The sequence below is a fragment of the Pseudomicrostroma glucosiphilum genome, assembly GCF_003144135.1.
Source record: "Pseudomicrostroma glucosiphilum strain MCA 4718 unplaced genomic scaffold BCV69scaffold_2, whole genome shotgun sequence".
NCBI classification, from domain to species: Eukaryota; Fungi; Basidiomycota; class Exobasidiomycetes; order Microstromatales; family Microstromataceae; genus Microstroma; species Microstroma glucosiphilum.
Window position 1 is genome coordinate 612,745 of NW_020289914.1, and position 17,168 is coordinate 629,912.

Sequence of the window (17,168 nt, forward strand, 5' to 3'; positions counted from 1 at the left end):
TGCTGCCTGCTGCCCGCCGGCCTTTGGTGCTGCTTGTGGGCGGGCGGGGAAAGTGGACGCCCCTTGGTTCGATTCTGGCTTGACTCTCGAGCCGATCTTTGCTCTTTTGCTCTTTGCTCCTACGTCGGAAGATGCGTCGGACTTACGCCTTGCATTTCCCGTCTCTGAGTTCTTGGCTTTCATTCGCCTGCAGCTCGCACGAGATGCGCATCCCGATGACAATGACACCCTGTACAGAGCAACCGAGACACAGGGGCTCTTGCCCATGGCCTGGGGACGAGGTCTCCCTTCTTCCGTTCCTATCGTCTCCATCCTCCTCACTCTGCCATCCTTGCTCACCACATATACAACGGTCCCCCACACGGGTTGCGATCTGGCCGCATGTGCTCGTGCCCGCCCCTCCTCCCCACTAGCCACATCACCCACCTCTACATCCAATGGTCCTCCTGCGTCGTCACCTCCGTCATATCTCGGGAGAGCCAGAGGATTACAGCAAAGAGAAGGCAGTAAATCCGCGTGTGCAACAGCTAAAGCAAGCCACGGGACACAATGACAGGCGATCCAGCTCCTCAACTAAACGTAGCGCTTCTTTGGCCTCCCGACCGGTCAAGGGAGATGACATCGCAGAGATCGTCTCAGCCTTCAACGTCACCCTTGTTGTGCGGTCAAAGACGCCCATGGCAGACGCTCATGACCCCAACTTTGATTCAAAGGACCTCCCCAGCCACCATGTACCTACTCTGGTGTCTGTGGCCAATCGAGCTGTGCGGTCTCAAGGGAATGCAAAGCACCGCAAGAGGCGTATGGCAAAGGCAAAGGCACTCCGTGCAGCAGAGGCCATCAAGTCCACCAATGCCGTCCCCTCCGCCTATCGCAAGAGTGTGAGCGGCAAAGGCTTCGTCCAGTCCGCGGCTGCGCAGGAGTCCACTCCGACCCATCTTCCGCTTCTCACTTATCAGAACCCATGGGACTCTTTCAGGCCTCCCACCCTCGCTAGTGTCTGGAGAGGGCTCAAGTGGGGGCTGCCCGCAGATCACGATGAAGGGCATGGGCCAAACAGGCGCTCCCAGGGAACCAAAGCAAAAGGGGCAGAGGAAGCATACATGAAGCTCGAAGCTGAGGCGGGCAAGGACTGGGCAGATGTAGAAGTCATCCCGCCCAATTGGGGATGGTCGCAAGATGAACGTCGAAAGATGCTGGACGGGCCGTCCGATCAAGAAGACAGGATGCTTGAGAGTACAAGACCTTCCGAAGAAGATGAGCCTCATCAGACGGGCGAGCGCAAAGAGTGGCAGGATCCGGCAGCCGAAGATCGTGCCGATCATGCCAGGGTCACTTGGCTGGGACATGCCACCGCTCTGCTCCAGCTGCCTCCTCTGGCTGACCCAGTTACGATTGGGGATGACAAAGTGGAACAGGCTGCTGGTCAGCAAACTGGCGGTGTGGCCTCCTCCCCGGTCGAGGAGAAGAAGGCGAAAGAAATTCTTGGGCAGATACCTGGAAATGCCTTGGATCAGGAGGGTGATCCAAGCCACGTCGTCACCCCCAAGGCGCATAAAGGGAAAACGACGCCGACCTCCTCAGGTGATTCCTCGAGCAATGATCACACTCAGCAAAAGGACGATGAGCGCAGTGCATCGCAAGATGTGTCCAAGCGCATAGACAACGTCAGGAATCGATCGATCAACATCCTCTTCGACCCAGTCTTCTCCAAGCGCTGCTCTCCCTCCCAGACTGTTGGACCTATTCGCTTCACCGAAGTGCCCTGTCAAGTTGAGGACCTTCCGCCGGTTGACGTGATCCTGCTGTCTCACGATCACTATGACCATTCAGATGTTGATTCTCTCCGCCGCGTCTACCGACAGAGAGGCCAGGCAGTCCACGTCTTTGCAGCTCTGGGAAACAAAGACTGGCTCTGTAGCTCCGTCGGATTCAAGAGCTCTCAGGTGTCCGAATTGGATTGGTGGGACGAGGCTTACCTGACTGCCTCTGGGCCTCACCATGATCCCCCCTCTTCAAAGCCTTCACAACCTCCCAGTGCCAGTGCGGCTGCACGCGGTGCAGTACGCATTATTTGCACCCCGGCACAGCATGGCAGCGGGCGTGCGCCGGGCGGCAAAGACTCGACTCTGTGGTGTTCTTGGGTTGTGGAGCACATTGCGCCAGCAACGGCAGTCGAAGAGCAGGTCAAGAAGGCTGCAGACTCCGAGGGAACCGATTCTGGTCCGGAGGCAAACTTCGTGAACGCTGCTGGCATCTGCCAGAGACGATGGCGTGTTTTCCAAGCAGGAGACACAGGTCTTCGTCGCCATGGCGAGAAGGTCACGAACCGCAGATCGCCCGTTTGTCCCGCTTTTGAGGAGATTGCAAAGAGGTATGGCACACCCGACCTCTTCCTCCTGCCGATCTCCATTGGGTCTTCTCTCTCCTATCTGCGCTCCAAGGACCCCTTCCCGAGACGCTACTCACCATTCCCCAGAATCAGCGAGTCCCTTACAAGCTCGATTCATATGGATGCTGAAGATGCCGTGGAGATGTTCGAGATCATGACGGGATTTCCTGCTCCTTCCAACGGAGGAAGCTCTTCCTCTCAGCAAGGGCCGATCGAAAGGGACCAAGAGAAAAGTCAGCCAGTCAGCAGCGGTGCAGGCGCAAGCGAGCAGCCCAGCCAGCAGGACAGCGACGGTGGCAATCCGCTCGCACTCGCAATCCACTTTGGCACCTTTGTTCGAAATGAGACGCAGACCCGAAGCGATGTACGAAGTCTGCGTGAAGCTTGCGTCAGACATAATGTCGCATTTGCAAGGACGAGGGAGGGGAGGATCCCGGGTGTGCAAAAGGGCAAAGAGAGCAAACTGACGGGCGAGGCTAGTGGAGAGGAGACTCGAGGCAAGTTCTTGGTGAGTGTCAATGACCTCCATTGAGGTGGATGGAGGGCTACCGCAACTGGGGCAGGCCTAGTCTTGCTTTCATCGATCTTATGCTGACCCGAAAATATCGCACCCTTGACTGCTTCTCTTCTCTTCAGGTTTCCCATCAAGGAGAGACAGTTTGGATCAAGATCTAAGGCTTCCCCAGCAACTTCCCTATCATCATCACCGCCACCACCACCGCCATTACCAGCAACAAAGCATCTCAAGCGCTCAAGAGATAGACATATAGACGGACAGTACACCAGGCCCACTGGGCTCTAGACATCCACGAAGCTCACCTCTCCCCCAACCCTAGTACCCTTTCGTGGTCCTCTTTACCCCCTCATATCCTCCCTGATATCCATCTTGCGCCAATTTCATACCCATCCATCTTTCGACAACGCCTCTGTCTGCACGGGCTCACATGACATGGCGGTGTATTGGTATGATATCAGTGTAATTTTCGATCGAGAGTAGACGAGACACGAGACACGAGACACGAGACACGAGACGAGATTGGACAGGGATACAAGGTAGAAGAAGCAGACACGGTAGCACACGACGAGACAGAAACCGAATCCAAGAGCCAATAGGTACGACACTCCCTCCCTCTCTCCCTCTCTCCCCTTTACCCCTGAATCCTCCTGAGTGTCCTCCTCTCCCTCTCTCCAACCATCTTTACCAATCCCTCACTCTCCAACGTCTTGACAAGTTCATACAGCTCTGTAGCATCGACAGGTACAGTACTCTGCTCATTGAGCAATCTTGCCACTTCTGCATACCTGACACTCTTGAGCTGTGGTCCTCCAAGTGTATCGAGCAGTGCAAGTACCTCGCGCTTAAGATCCGAAGCAAGCTTGCGCTGTGCCATTCCCCTTCCGGTATTGATGAGATCCAAGTCAATGAGACCCGTGGTTGGGTCGGTGGCGGAACTCTTGGCGGCCTCCTTGATTAGTCTGAAGGCCTCCTCTACATCGTCTGCTTCGACGTGCAGGGAGAAGCGCATGCGTGCGTGCGCCTCGGAAAGTCGAATCATGCTCTCCAGTTGGCGAGTAGTGGCGGTAATCCTGCGTTCTGAAGATCGGGGGTCCTCGCCTACTTTACGCAACTCGACGTAGCGCTTTGCGAGAGCCTCACCGGCCTCTTCAGTCAGTACGGGATGGATCTGGTTACGTGCATACGAAATGTACGCAGTGAGCGTCTCAATGGGGATCAAGTCGCTCTTGCTTGCGGCATGCGCGGGTGTGTCTTCAAGGTATAGACCGACCAAGTGACGTGCAAGACGACGGTCAGAGGCTTCGTCGACCTTGTCCAGAACTAGGTAGACGAGGTCGAATCGGGAGATGAGCGTGGGTGGGAGATCGATGTTCTTGGTGATGGGCAGGCGAACATTGTACTTGGAGCCTACTGGGTTGGCTGCGGCTAGCACAGATGTCCTGGCATTGAGCGTAGTGATGATGCCAGCCTTGGCGATGGAGACCGTCTGCTGCTCCATGACTTCGTGCAGAACACTACGGGTAGCATCGGACATCTTGTCGAACTCGTCGATACAGCACACTCCTCCATCGGATAAAACCAGTGCACCACTCTCGAGGACGAGCTGCTTGGTGTCGGGATCACGAGTGACATAGGCAGTGAGTCCCACGGCACTCGATCCTTTTCCGCTGGCGTAGACTCCACGTGGGGCAATCTTGTGGACATACTGCAGGATTTGTGACTTTGAGGTACCCGGGTCACCGACCATAAGCACATTGATGTCACCACGGTATCGAGGTCCACCGCCACCACCGCCAGTGGAGATGGTCTTATTGGTCCCGCCGAAGAGTTGGAGGAGGATACCTTTCTTGACGTCGTCCATCTCGTAGATACTGGGCGCAAGCGAGCGAGCCAGCAATTCGTAGGCGTCTGGCCTGTCTGCAATTTCCTTGAGCTTCTCGACTAAGTCCTCGTTGGGAGGAGCACTGCCCTCTGCGGCAGCAGCTCCTACCCCAGCTCGGATATCGACATCTTCGTCCTCGTCTTCTCCGCCGACACCGAGAGCTTGGGCGCCACGCTGCGCAGCGGCTTCAGACTCTTCTCGTGTGCTGAGATCGACACCAAGGCGGCGAGTGTTGCCCCGCTTGACGTGCACAACATCGACAAAGGTCTTATAGAGACTCTTCTGTGTGCGTGCCCGAGGATTGACCCGAACGGGCTGAGAGCGGAAGATACCGGTCACTTCGACACGGTCTCCGGGCTTGCAGAGATCGACCAACTCATCATAGACGCAGAGGGTGACGCTGTGCGGTGTCTGGCCATCAGGTACAGCATCGGGCGTCTCCTGAAGACGCACCACCTGCCTATCTGCAAATTCACATCGGTTGTGAATGATCGAGATTGTTCCGACCTGATTGCAGGTCTCTCGTGGGCAACGGTCTGGCTCTGCAATCTTACCTCGATCAAGCTCGACCTGCAGTGTGTGGTTGCAGGCCAAGCATCGGAAGAATGCTTGCTTCATGTCTGGGATGATCGGGGTGGCACGAATGACAAGACCGCGCACAGTGACGAGTTTGTCGATGTCGCCAGGGTTGAGGTTGCGCATGTTGATGCTGTCGAGGCCGAAAGCTCGGACCTTGTACATTCGACCCTCCATGATCTCAATTTCTTGTTGGCCGACATCGCCCTCCATACCCTCTTTGCCCTCCTTGTTGTCATCGTAGGCCATCTCGAGCATCTCTTCCTTGAGGACCTGATCCATGATAGGAATGACTTCGTTTGGGTACTTGACGAGGAAGTGCGCGAGCTTGCGAGTAGGCGGGAAAGCAGCCAGGTCAGCCGATCGCAGATTGAGCGACGTCTGGTCAGTCTGTCGCATACGTCTCAAGTAGGCCTCGTAGAGCAGGAACTCTGCGTCTGCTCCACTGCGAGGCTTGGGTGGCGCCTGTGGGTTGTGCTGCTTCTGGTATGCCCATCGATACTTGAGTCGGAAAGTGCGCAGGAAGCTTCGGAACATCGACATTGTCTCGCCAACGGATACTGCTGTACCCCAGATGACCTTTTGCTCGGCGTCTGCTGGTCCCATGATATCAGTGCCGTCGGCATGCTGGGACAGAGAATAGTCGCTGCGAAGAGGGCGAGCATCTTGACTGCCCAAAGGGTCGCTAGCAGAGTGGCCTGCTGCCCGTTGACGGCGCATGACCGAGGGGGATGCCAGCAGACCGGCAGAGTGGATTTCACCACGGCGAGCTCGAGGGGTAGACTGCTGAGAACTGTCAAGCGAAGGGCCGGGAAGCAGTGAGCACAAGACCTCAGTGAGCTGTTCATTCGACCTGCGTGACTCACCTAGGAAAGAAAAGGGGCTCATCGTTTAGGCCTCCCGATCGAAGAGAGCTGCTAGGCATGCCTCGTCCGCTCATAGCACTGCGAGGCTGTCCAGGTCGTGCATTGCGAGGCGTGGCTCGGACCGAGGGCGACGAGGTGGTGGGAAAGTACAGAGGCGAGTCTCCCCCTGATAGACAATCAAGACGACAGACAGTGTGAGCAAATCGTTACGTTTCTCTGGTGATTACTGTCGTCATAAACTCACCTCTGGCTCCTTCAGACCTGAGCTGCTGCCTCCGCACAGTGCCGTTAGACGAAGCAACGCTCTTTGCGGGACTGCTGCTAGAGGGGAATTGCAAAGCAGGCGAAGAAGTGGTAGGCATCATGGGTGTGCGAACGGAAGCCGGTGTGGCAGCGGGAACGCCCATGGAGACATCATCTGCATCGTGGGCGGGTGTGCGAGGATCCTGCGATGGCGCTGGACTCGACATGGTATGGTGTCGATGAGGTGAGGGCAGGAGGGAGGGAGGGGAAGAGGATTGCGGAGGAGTGGTAGATGGCGAGATGAGCAAGGACGGGACGAGAGGAGGCGAGGCGAGGCGAGGCGAGATTGGGAAAGCGGCAGGCAAGCGCGAGCTTCCACGCCGTCTGGCGTTGGCGTCTGATGTCCCGCCTGGAGCGCGTTAATTACTTCGACGCGTCTCTTTCGAGGCGAACGCGGTGCCGAGACTTGCAATGCCGCTCCCCTCCGCGTCCCGGTCACGCTCGGCTTTCTCCACAATCTCCGCTCACGGTGATCCCCCCCCCTTTCCGCTTCCCACTGACCACCGGTGTATACAAAGGTGCTACCATGGCTCCGATAACACCTCCCCCGGCAGCTAGCAGCACTGAGACTCAAGCATCCTCTACAAGTGCTAATGAGGAGGAGGACAGACCATACGAGGTGCTCATCACCGGCTTCGGTCCCTTTGGAAAGACACTCGTAAACCCTTCCTGGTCCATAGCAACCCAGCTGCACGATGTTACCCTCTATCCTCCGGTTCCCCCGCCGAGTCCCAAGCGCAATATCCATATTCAAAGTCTGAACCTGCCCGTATCATACGCGAATACTCTCGATGCAGTGCCACGGATCCATGGTCAAGATCCTACCTCGCCCTACGCGAAGAGGGACATCGACGAGAGGGGACCCACGGACGGCGCTCAGGGGGATGGAGCGCACCCATACCCCTCGGGGTACGCTCCACGCCTGCATCATCCCGCAGCAGGGTACGATTTGGTCATCCACATCGGTGTAGGCCTCAATGGTGGTGTACGAGTGGAAAAGCAGGCACACAAGGAGGGCTACAAGAAGCGAGATGCCTTTGAGCGGGAAGCTCCCCCGTCTGATCACCCCCGCCACTACCAGTCTGGTTCAGATTGCGGGTCATCAGCTACAAAAGCAAAAGGGCCCTTCTCCTTTCTCCACTTCCTCCTCTTCTTCTTCCTCTCCACCTTACAAGCATCCTCACTCTCGTTTTACTCCTCCTTCTTCCAAGAGGGGGGTGGATTTGGAAAGGGGTACGAGGACTTTAAGGATGTATGCAAGACGACGATTGATGTGGATGGGCTGGTAGCTATGCTCGAGGCGCGCGGGTGTGGTGTAAGTGCTGCGCTTCAGAGCGAGAGGAAATCCGACCATAACCTGTACTGACAAGGACCTTGCTCGCCTCCGCACAGCCCGTGTCTGCCTCGACTGATCCAGGCAGGTATCTTTGTGACTTTACATACTACTGCTCTCTAGCCGAGTCACGTCGTGCTACTGTCTCTTCCTCGACTGGGAATGAAAAGGATGGAGGTAGCATAGACGGTGCGCCAAGCAAGCAGCCTGAAACACAGGTCTTGTTCATTCACGTCCCTCAGGTCGGCCAGCCTCACTCGGTCGAGGATGGTAGGAAGATTGTAGTACAGGCCATCGGGTGGATCCTCTGGGGACGGTGATGTAGTTCCTGAAGGGTAGTCTTGTCAAACACATTGCATCCACAGAAGCTACTCTCAGGCGATCTGGAACTCATCTGCTCCATAAGCAGCCAGCTTTCCACCACTCTTGCTCTGTCGACCCAACGCCCTGACCTTCGCGTACATCCTAGCCTCCGCATCAGAATTCCTACCAGTCTGTCCCCTGTTACCACCGCCGCCTGCTGCTCCCTTACCTGTGCCACCAGCACCACCGAGGCTGCTGAGATCGATGCCTTCCATAATATCGTCTGCATCAGCAGCGGTAACCCGGCCTTTGCGGCCCGCATTGATAGCAGCGGCCAACATAGCAGCCGGGTCGTCTTTCGTGCGCTCCTCCTTTGCGGCCAGTCGCGCTCTGTTGGATGCTCGATGTGCCTCTACACGAGGCTCCCCCCTGGCCAGACCAGCCTTGTCCTCTCGCTTCCTGTCTCTCCGATTGAGCATAGCTGACGAGGCAAGGCTGCCAGAACCTGCATCTGCTGCGCCGCGAGCTTTGTTCTTCACCATTGCTGGAGCTTCTCGAAGGGCGAAGGATTTGGCCAGGTGACCGAGATGGAGGAAGCGGATGTGGAACAGGTCCTTCTCGTTGGAAGGGTGTGTCGCGTAGGCTCGGATGTGGGACATGAAAGCTTGGCGAGCTAGGGCAGCAGCCTGTTGTTCAAAAATACAAGGAGTCAGTGATTTTCTTCGCCGACGACCTCGAGACACTATGACTCACCTCTTCTTTCCTCAGCACCCATCTCTCGAAGGATAATTGCACTTCGGTAGCTCTCGATTCATACTCATCACCTCGTCCGCCAAATCCTCTCTTGAGTACCGTCTCGGCCGAGACTTCGGCAATGACGGATGAAGAAGCACTCTTCGCTGCTGCATCGCCTTCGACATCTCTCTGCATCGCGTCCTCTAGTCTCTTTCGGGCCTCTTTCTCGTGAGGGAGGAACATGATCCAACTTTCTCCATCCTTTCCTACTCGAGCTGTCCTACCGATTCGATGTAGGTACTCGTCTGGTCCACCCTCCGTAGGCGGATCTAGCTGGATGACGCAGCCGACCGAGGGCAAATCCAATCCACGCGCAGCCACCGATGTACAGAAGAGGATCGCGCCTTCCTTGTGAGATGTGTTGACCTTCTTGCCGAGTCCAGCCGAGAAGCCCTTCAGACTGGCGATACGATCCGACTGGGCGAGTGAACCGTGCAGTCGGAAGACTGGCGTCTTTGGGAAAAGGTCGCAGTACTTCTCGACCTTGCGAGACGATTTGCCTTTGGAGGGCCTCAGCTTGCCATTGGCCTTGGCGGGAGCTTTGGCCGCTGGCGCTTTGAGTTCACCATCTTCAGGATCGACGTCTGATGTGTCCTCCTCCACTGCAATGTCTTCCTCCTCTTCATCGTCAGTAGCTTCAGTGTCATCGCCCATCCTGACTCCACCAAGAGCGTTCCAGTAGTACTCGACACTGTCGGTACAGCTGATGAAGACAATGACCCTGCGGGCGTCCACGTTGGCAGCATTCCGTGACAGAGCCGAGCGCAAAAGAGCAATGAGCGTGACGAGACGAAGCTTTGGTGGGACGATGACAGCATGTTGTCGCAGCTGCGCTGGAGCTGCCAGTCTAGAGTAGGAGCCGCCCGTAAGTAAAGCGGTCTCTGACTTGGCAGTAGGCTTGAGGTCGCCACTTTCCTCTGTCGACGATGGCTTCAGCGGCGCCAAGTCTGCTCCCCCTCTGACGACTTGAGGCGTCCGCAGGTGAGTTCCTGCAAGCATCTGGACATTCTCATCCAGTGTAGCACTGCAAAGAACGACCTTGCGAGGATCGGCCCACCACTTTACACCAGTCCCATCTTCCACTTCCTCATTTGGCAGTGCTCCGCTGGTGATTCCCCTCTGCTCCATCATAGTCTCCTTTGCAGTATTGAAAGCCAGCCGCCGCCTGCCATCCATCGCTTTGAGGATACCTTCCAGTGTTTCCTTGAAGCCCATCTCAAGCAGTCTGTCGGCCTCATCGAGAACCAGCCATCGACATTTGCCAACGTCAAAGCTGCTGGTGGTTTGAAGATGGTCAAGCAACCGTCCAGGCGTGGCAACAAGAATCGGGATTCCTTTCCTCAGCCTCGCCTTCTCGTGATTCTTAGTCGACCCTCCAGAGAGTAGACCTGGAACGAGCCACCGAGTTCTTCTCACTGCATCGTCCTCGTCCTCCTTTTCGCCCTCAGCAGCAGCTGCCTCTTCCTTCTGCTCTTTGAGACTTAGATGAAGCTGGCAGAGCTTCTCTGCTACCTCATAGATTTGACGCGCTAGCTCACGAGTGGGTGCCAGAATGATAGCGAGGGTTCCGACACTTCTGTCGATCCAAGTCTCCGTACAGAGGGGCAGCAGGCTCTGCAAGATGGGCAAGAGGTAGGTGAGTGTCTTTCCGGAACCCGTCTGAGAGTGCAACAGGACATCGCGAGCAGCGTCGCCATTGATTAGAGCGGGTAAACCGGCTCTCTGGATACCGGTCGGCCTGTTGCCGATGGACATGCGGGAGGACTTGAGGTGAGCCACCAGGAGAGGGTCGAGGCCCAGACCGTCGAAGGTTGAAGTATCACCGGGGGCATTGGTGGGCTTTGCAGGCTTGCGCGAATCGGCCTCATCCTCTACCACTGTGAAAGAGCTTGGAGCTCCAGAGAAGAGAGAAGAGATGATCATTCCTGGCTTTGGCCTTGATGGTCCTGCAGTAGATGAAGAAGAGGGATCGTTGAAGCTTGAAGCAGGGCGTCCCGAGGGTAGTGGCGGTCTATACATTTAGGGACGGTGGGAGTCAGTCATCTCCGTAGCATCAGATAGCACAGCAGTATTGTTCGGGACTCACTTGCTGCTATCAATCCTGATCCTCTTTGTTGATATTGCGGCCGGTGTAGCTGAAGCTGGAGCTGGAGCTGGAGGAGCAGCGGCAGCGGCAGCAGGAGGCTGTTGCCTCTTGTTACCATTGGCCCTGGCAGCTGCGCCTCCCTTTGCCTTGGCTGCTGGCCTAGCCACTGGCGCAGCAAAGTTGAGCATCAAGTCATCGTCGTCGTTCATGATGGGCAGCTTCACGCAGAGGGCTTCACGGCGAGGGGATGCTCTGTACGTACGATGATGAGTAGGAGGTGGTCTGACCGTACGTCGTCTCTGCGTCTGCCGCCCGCGTCTCCCTTTCCGAAGAGTTGAAATTTTTGAATTTGGCACAGCGCCGGCCATTCCGCTTCCACAGCCAAGGCGGGCAAAGCAAAACTTCGCTCGCAGCTCCCTCCTCGCCATCCATCCTCACCATTACTATCACCGATTACCTTGACCTTTTCCCCTACCCGTCATCATGGTCAGGGCAAAAGGAGGCGAGGTGCAGCGGCCTTCGTCCATCATCGAGGAAGGCGGCTTGAGGCATCGTTCTCAGGCTCGCGGTCTGCTCAACACCTCCAACCTCCCCGCACTGCAGAATCTGCTCAAGCGGGATCCAGAGGCATACACCGACGAATTCAAGCAGCAGTGGAATCACTACCAGAGCCTGCGCGCCATCTATGCTGCCAACATTGGCGCGGGGGTGGGAGCCGAAGCGCCCGGTACCAGTGCAGCAGTCGTAGGTGGACAGACGACCAATCGCATGGGCAAGGAGCAGGAGGACCGATTCAGGGAGCTCCTGGCATTCGTCACCCAGCTCGTGCCATCATACCCTACACTTACCAAGGGCTTCCCGCAAGATCTCTCCAACCTTGTCATCAAGCACCATGCCAGTCTCAGCCCTGATCTTAGACACTCTGCTGTACGCAGTCTTGTGCTTCTGAGGAACAAGGACGTCATTGGCAGTGAAGAGCTGCTGCGAACGCTCTTTCCCCTCCTCTCCATCACTACCTCTTCCTCTCTTCGTTCGCTCATTCAAGCTACCATCCTGGGCGACATCAAGAATGCTAACCGCCAGTCTCAGAATCACCGACTCAATCGTGTCGTCCAAGGTCTGCTCTTCGGTGTCATCGAAGAGGGTATGAAGGGTGAAGCCGACGGCATGCAACACCAGGCAGACAAGAAGCGGGCGGAGCCAAAGGGCAAGAGTCAGGCGTTGTGGGCCGTAAGACTCGCGGCCGACCTCTGGAGGAAGAACATCTGGAACGATGCAAAGACGGTCTCGCTCCTCGCTCTGGCCTGCTTCCACCCTCACCCTAAAGTGCAGACTTCTGCTGTCCGCTTCTTCCTTAACGATCTGCATCACGCGGAGGATGGAGGAGAGACTGAGTCAGACTCAAATGACGAGCCCGAGATTCCCGACATCTCGAAGCTGAAGCATCAGCGCAAGATCAACAAGAAGTCTCGCTCGGGAGACAACAAGGTCCGAGCTGCTGCTGCTTTGGCCAAGAAGCGCAGGAAAGAGAAGGCAGCCAAGGGTGAGGAGGGCACGACCAATTTTGCAGCTCTCTACCTCCTCAATGACCCACAGACCTTTGGCGAGAAGCTGTTCGAAAACTTAAGCCGGGGAGACAAGCGCCATCCCATCGAGGTCAAGATCCGCCTGATGCAACTGCTCAGTCGAGTCATGGGCGCTCACAAGCTTTGCGTGCTGTCCTTCTACAGTTACATCGTCAAGTACCTCGCTCCGCACCAGCTCCACATTACCCTCATCCTTGTCTCTCTAGCGCAATCGGTACATGCAGAGACCCCACCCGACATCCTCACACCAGTGATCAGGAAGATTGCCGACTCCTTTGTGCACCCTGGAGTGGGTCCGGAGGTAGTCGCTGCAGGTGTCAATTCTGTCAGGGAGATCGCTCGCCGTCAGCCCTGGTGCATGGAGGAGACTCTGCTTGAAGACTTGATCAATTACCGAAAGAGCAAGGACAAGGGTGTGGCTGCTGCTGCTCGCGGTCTGCTGCAGCTCTACCGTGAGGTGAACCCGGGCATGCTCAAGAAGAAGGATCGAGGCAAGAGTGGCAGCTTGGCCATTCAGGCCGGCAAGGGTCCACGCGCCTATGGTGCACCCGAGCAAGGTACCGAGGGCATCCAGGGTCTCGAGCTACTCGAGCAGCACTACGAGGATGAGAAGGCCAAGCGTGCTGAAGCTGGTGAGGAGAGCAATGAAGAAGACGAGGATGACGAAGCGGGCTGGAAGGACTGGGAGCTGGAGAGCGACTCGGACTCCGACGACAGCGATGACTCTGGCGGTTGGATCAACGTCGACTCTGAAGGCGACTCGGACTTCGACGTCGACTACAGTGACTCAGAAGACGGCAAAGAGGGTGCAGACGGTAGCAAGGCCAAGACTGAGGGTCTATCGGCCAAGGAGAGGGCTGCTATCGCTCGAGAGAAGCGTCGTCAATTGCGTCACAAGCGTCAAGCCCGTGCTCAAAGCGATGCCACTGGCGAGCAGAGTGGCTCGGAGAGCGACGACGAAGACGAGGATGAGGAAGAGAATGGTGAAAAGGAAGGAGGTGCCGTCGAGGAGGAAGAAGCCAAGATTTCTGCCCTCGCCACTTCTCGGATCCTCACACCCGCCGACTACGCCAAGCTCAACGAGCTCCGTCTCGCCGCGGCCGAAGCTGCCGTCTCTACCGGTGGGCGTACAGGTGCAGCAGCCAAGCGTGACCTTGCCTATCTCAAGGCTCGCAAACGTGAAGCTGGTGGGCGAGAAGACGACCTCGCCTTCCTAGACGAAGCAGACATCCTCGGCCCTCGTAAAAAGGCTAAGGCCGACTACCAAGAACGTATGGCTTCCATTGCCAAGGGTCGTGAAGATCGTGAAAAGTTTGGAAGTAAAAAGGGTAAAAAGCAAAAGGACAAGACTTCTTCTACTACTAATGAACAAAAGAGTAAAGGAAAGAACTTTGGAATGGTAAGCAAGTCGTGGGCTGTAAGGAGTAAGAAGAAGGCTAGTTTGAGAGAGAAGAGTAGGGCGCTTAAGAAGCACAAGGAGAAGCAGGCAAAGATGAAGGGAAAGCACTGAGAGGAGACGGTGCTGTTGCGTCACATTTGCCCTTTGCGGATCTATCTCTCGTACACTTGTTATCAATGGTCATTGTTCATCTCATTTCATGCTTGAGGAGCGACTCATCACCTTCGATCTTCTGGCCGAGCGCCATAATCGCCATAATCATCACCGTCTTCTTCACCTTCCTGTACCTCATCAGGGTCAAACTTTGCCCAACCGGGATCAACGACGACCTCTTGAGCTCTCCTCGCCATGATCTCGCTCGGCAAAAGTGGCCTGCCCGCTCCTCCCACTGACCCCGCTGCAGCCCCTCCCCCCGCAGGGCTCATCTCAATCTCCTCTTCTCCCGGAGCGGTCCCCTCTACATGCCATTCTCTCCAATCTCTAACACCAGTGCCCAACCTCTCCCTCTCGCGCATGAGGTACTCGCGCAACCGTTGCTCTTCGTCTTCCCGCTGACGAGCATAGGCATGGTCGTACATCATCGGGCGCACCTCGTACCCCTCTGAACCGCGGCGGACTCGACTTCTCAGCTGAGGAATACGACCTCCCGCGATGCCTTCGCCAGGCTGGGATCCACTGGCGAGACGCTGTTGTTGCTGCTGCTGAAGACGGTATTGCTCCTCCTCGTCCGTGGAGGCGCCATCCCCTTCTGATCCACCAGAATCAGACTGGGAATCTTCCGAGGCTGAATCCTCTGCAAAGAGGCGTGGGAAGATTTCTCCGCTCCTGAAACCCCAGCGACGGGCTTCTTTGGCTTCGAGGACCTCGTGCTCCTCTACCTCCTCCTCACCTTCCTCATCGATCCACTCTTCTTCGCCTTCAGCTTCCTCGCGCTCCTGCCGTTTGTCTCCTGGTCGCTTGCCACTGCCGGGGATGGTGCCGGGTGGGAAACAGCCAGCGTCAACTACGCCTGCTTCTTCTGCCGAGGAGACAGACTCGGCGGACATGGAGTCGGAGCGGGGCCGACGGTAGTGCGGGTGATAAGGAGAGACATGACTGGCTCCCGTTCCGTCTGCCTCGTCGTCAAAGACGAGTCCTGGAGGAGGACCACGGGTGTGGGGCCGTTGCATATGAGGGTCGCTCTGAGATGCTTCGTCGGGGGAGACTCTCTTCCTGAGTCCGCCTTGGTTGTGGGCATCGTCGGATTCATAGGCACCAGCCTCACCACGAGTCCTCGCCGCTTTCAGTCGCCCATTGCTCGGCCGCAATGCCGGATTGAACGAGTCGTGTCCATAGGTGAAAGCGCCAGCCGCATCGTACCTTGCTGCGAGACCGTGGCCAGAGGAGTTCCGCTGACCTCGTGACCGTTGAGGTCTCTTCTGGTCTTTTGGAGGCCAGAAGAATTGATATGGATAGTCTGTGGGGCCGTGCACAGACGTTTAGAAAAAGAAGAGTACGATTACAATGAGCCAAGTGATTGCGATACATTGAGATGGAGCACACCTGCTGAGAGTCCAGATGGAGCAACGGTGCGAATATCTTAAGCCATGACGGCGAGCTCCTCATCAGGCTCAGCCTCCTCTCCAGCTCGGCCCGCACCAGCAGCGACGGTCCTGAGCATCGCCTCGACGTTTGGGTGCTCCCCACGGAGCAGACGGGAGGCTGATGTTCGGCTTCCGTTGCCTGCCTGGCCTGCACCTCCGCGACCGATAGCAGCATCATCGAGTCGAGAAGAGCGAGACGCACCGTGACCTTCGCCGAGGGCGTATTCTAGCCCGTTGCCCATTGGGGGCTGACCTGGCCAGCACCAGAGGAACATCCGCGGTCCCAGGATGGATTCGATATTGCGCTTGAAACCGAGATCATAAGGATATTTGTACTGTGATGGATGAAACAAAACCAAATTCAGCAGAGGCAAATCACGTGCGACGCTCCTTCGCAGCGCATGCTTTACTCACAGCTTCAATCTTTCCCCGCCTGACCAGCGTGGCCACCTTATCCTTCTCCCAGCTCTCAATGGTCGTTGTATTGGTACAAAGAGCATACGTATGGTAGAGTGAGAAGATGCCAACCATCAACAGCACAGGTACACCCTGAGCAAAGTTGAGGATCAAGAGCACCATGTCCTTTGTCGATGGCTCCCTCCACAGGATCATTGGGCTCCACCAGTCTGCGACTCTGAGCGCAAGGAGAGCTACTTGTATCGAGATGGTCACGTCGACGGAGTAGAGGAAGCGCAGGAAATGACCGTAATTGTGGTGACCGATGCAATTTGCCACCCAGGGACAGTGGTGGTCCATTCTGAGAACACAGCGCTTGCATTGCCTACAGTGGTGGGCTCTCGGCGGCTTATAGCTCTTGCACACCTTGCAGTAGCGCGGTCCACCAGTCGATGCTTTTACCTCGACGCCACCTATACTGTCCCAGTCTGGCTCCCAGCTGGTAGGGACGCTGCCCGGATCTGTGAAGACTACGAGGTAGTAATTGTAGTAGGTGGCAGCCAGTCCCAGGTTCAGGGGGATCAGGCAGAGGAGCATCGTCGACCACTGAACATTTGGCAGAGCCATCCAGTAGGGAATGAGGACGAAGAATTGGGACGAGTAACCAAGGAATGTGATCAAGGTGACCGTAGCGATGACCCTGTAAGCAGACGGAGTCCGGTCTTCGTCAGCACAAGGCTGTTGGGGGAAACAATGTGCTCTATGCCCTGCATACTCACCACATCTTCTCAGTGGCCTTGAGCGGTTTCCTTCTACCATTGGACATCTCCAATACACTCGCAGGACTGCTGCCAGCCGTTCTTCTCCTGCGTTCGCTGGCACTACCGCTACTGCTGCCAGCCATGAGTGGCACTTCCTGCTCGTTGAGCTCATCGCCGCGATCGCTGGACGGCATGACGCTGTGAGGTGGCCGTCGACTATCCCAGCGAATTGAGTCTATGGCACACTGATGAGGACGAGGGTACGGCCCAAGTTATTGCCCAGCAATACACATCGGTCAGGAGAAGATTCAGTGGAGGATGAGAGGGATGGAATGGTAGCAGAGGATGCCTCGTGCTGTGTTGCTGCTCGGTTGATGTCACTCCGGGTCG

General features: G+C 56.6%; 6 protein-coding genes across 6 annotated transcripts; 3 read left to right on the forward strand and 3 right to left on the reverse strand.

The window, feature by feature from the left end:
- Positions 1-437: 437 nt before the first annotated feature.
- Positions 438-3,304, forward strand: BCV69DRAFT_305442 (Metallo-hydrolase/oxidoreductase; the record flags this gene model as incomplete). The annotated part of the gene is made up of 2 exons (XM_025494669.1): positions 438-2,900; positions 3,029-3,304. The coding sequence occupies 2 exons, from the start codon at positions 438-440 to the stop codon at positions 3,065-3,067; spliced, it is 2,502 nt and encodes an 833-aa protein (XP_025350010.1). The 3' UTR covers positions 3,068-3,304.
- Positions 3,305-3,354: 50 nt separating this feature from the next.
- On the reverse strand, positions 3,355-6,824 carry BCV69DRAFT_266296 (MCM-domain-containing protein). Its single transcript, XM_025490805.1, has 3 exons — positions 6,478-6,824; positions 6,234-6,399; positions 3,355-6,160 (listed from the first exon to the last, which is right to left on the reverse strand). The coding sequence occupies exons 1-3, from the start codon at positions 6,701-6,703 to the stop codon at positions 3,541-3,543; spliced, it is 3,012 nt and encodes a 1,003-aa protein (XP_025350011.1). The 5' UTR covers positions 6,704-6,824; the 3' UTR covers positions 3,355-3,540.
- Positions 6,825-7,062: 238 nt separating this feature from the next.
- BCV69DRAFT_296824 (peptidase C15, pyroglutamyl peptidase I-like protein) lies at positions 7,063-8,189 on the forward strand (the record flags this gene model as incomplete). Its single annotated transcript, XM_025494051.1, has 2 exons — positions 7,063-7,851; positions 7,929-8,189. The coding sequence occupies 2 exons, from the start codon at positions 7,063-7,065 to the stop codon at positions 8,187-8,189; spliced, it is 1,050 nt and encodes a 349-aa protein (XP_025350012.1).
- BCV69DRAFT_280462 (DEAD-domain-containing protein) lies at positions 7,766-11,334 on the reverse strand. Its single transcript, XM_025491620.1, has 4 exons — positions 11,054-11,334; positions 8,926-10,978; positions 7,929-8,858; positions 7,766-7,851 (listed from the first exon to the last, which is right to left on the reverse strand). The coding sequence occupies exons 1-3, from the start codon at positions 11,260-11,262 to the stop codon at positions 8,244-8,246; spliced, it is 2,877 nt and encodes a 958-aa protein (XP_025350013.1). The 5' UTR covers positions 11,263-11,334; the 3' UTR covers positions 7,766-7,851; positions 7,929-8,243.
- A 135-nt stretch (positions 11,335-11,469) lies between these two features.
- Positions 11,470-14,309, forward strand: BCV69DRAFT_280463 (required for passage through start). Its single transcript, XM_025491621.1, has one exon. It carries the CDS (start codon positions 11,537-11,539, stop codon positions 14,147-14,149), a length of 2,613 nt encoding a protein of 870 aa, XP_025350014.1. The 5' UTR covers positions 11,470-11,536; the 3' UTR covers positions 14,150-14,309.
- Positions 14,257-16,972, reverse strand: BCV69DRAFT_296827 (hypothetical protein; the record flags this gene model as incomplete). The annotated part of the gene is made up of 4 exons (XM_025494052.1): positions 14,257-15,494; positions 15,677-15,956; positions 16,036-16,717; positions 16,797-16,972. The coding sequence occupies 4 exons, from the start codon at positions 16,970-16,972 to the stop codon at positions 14,257-14,259; spliced, it is 2,376 nt and encodes a 791-aa protein (XP_025350015.1).
- Positions 16,973-17,168: the final 196 nt, after the last annotated feature.

What these genes read in the sequence shown, in the direction of transcription:
- BCV69DRAFT_280463 (XM_025491621.1), top strand. Translation starts at nt 11,537, where the DNA reads ATGGTCAGGGCAAAAGGAGGCGAGGTGCAGCGGCCTTCGTCCATCATC.
- BCV69DRAFT_266296 (XM_025490805.1), bottom strand. Translation starts at nt 6,703, where the DNA reads ATGTCGAGTCCAGCGCCATCGCAGGATCCTCGCACACCCGCCCACGAT. An exon ending in CAGGTCTGAAGGAGCCAGAG is followed by an intron (nt 6,400 to 6,477) that starts GTGAGTTTATGA and finishes ATTGTCTATCAG; the next exon opens with GGGGAGACTCGCCTCTGTAC. An exon ending in GAGCCCCTTTTCTTTCCTAG is followed by an intron (nt 6,161 to 6,233) that starts GTGAGTCACGCA and finishes TTCGCTTGACAG; the next exon opens with TTCTCAGCAGTCTACCCCTC.
- BCV69DRAFT_280462 (XM_025491620.1), bottom strand. Translation starts at nt 11,262, where the DNA reads ATGAACGACGACGATGACTTGATGCTCAACTTTGCTGCGCCAGTGGCT. An exon ending in ATCAGGATTGATAGCAGCAA is followed by an intron (nt 10,979 to 11,053) that starts GTGAGTCCCGAA and finishes CTAAATGTATAG; the next exon opens with ACCGCCACTACCCTCGGGAC. An exon ending in GGGTGCTGAGGAAAGAAGAG is followed by an intron (nt 8,859 to 8,925) that starts GTGAGTCATAGT and finishes TTTGAACAACAG; the next exon opens with GCTGCTGCCCTAGCTCGCCA.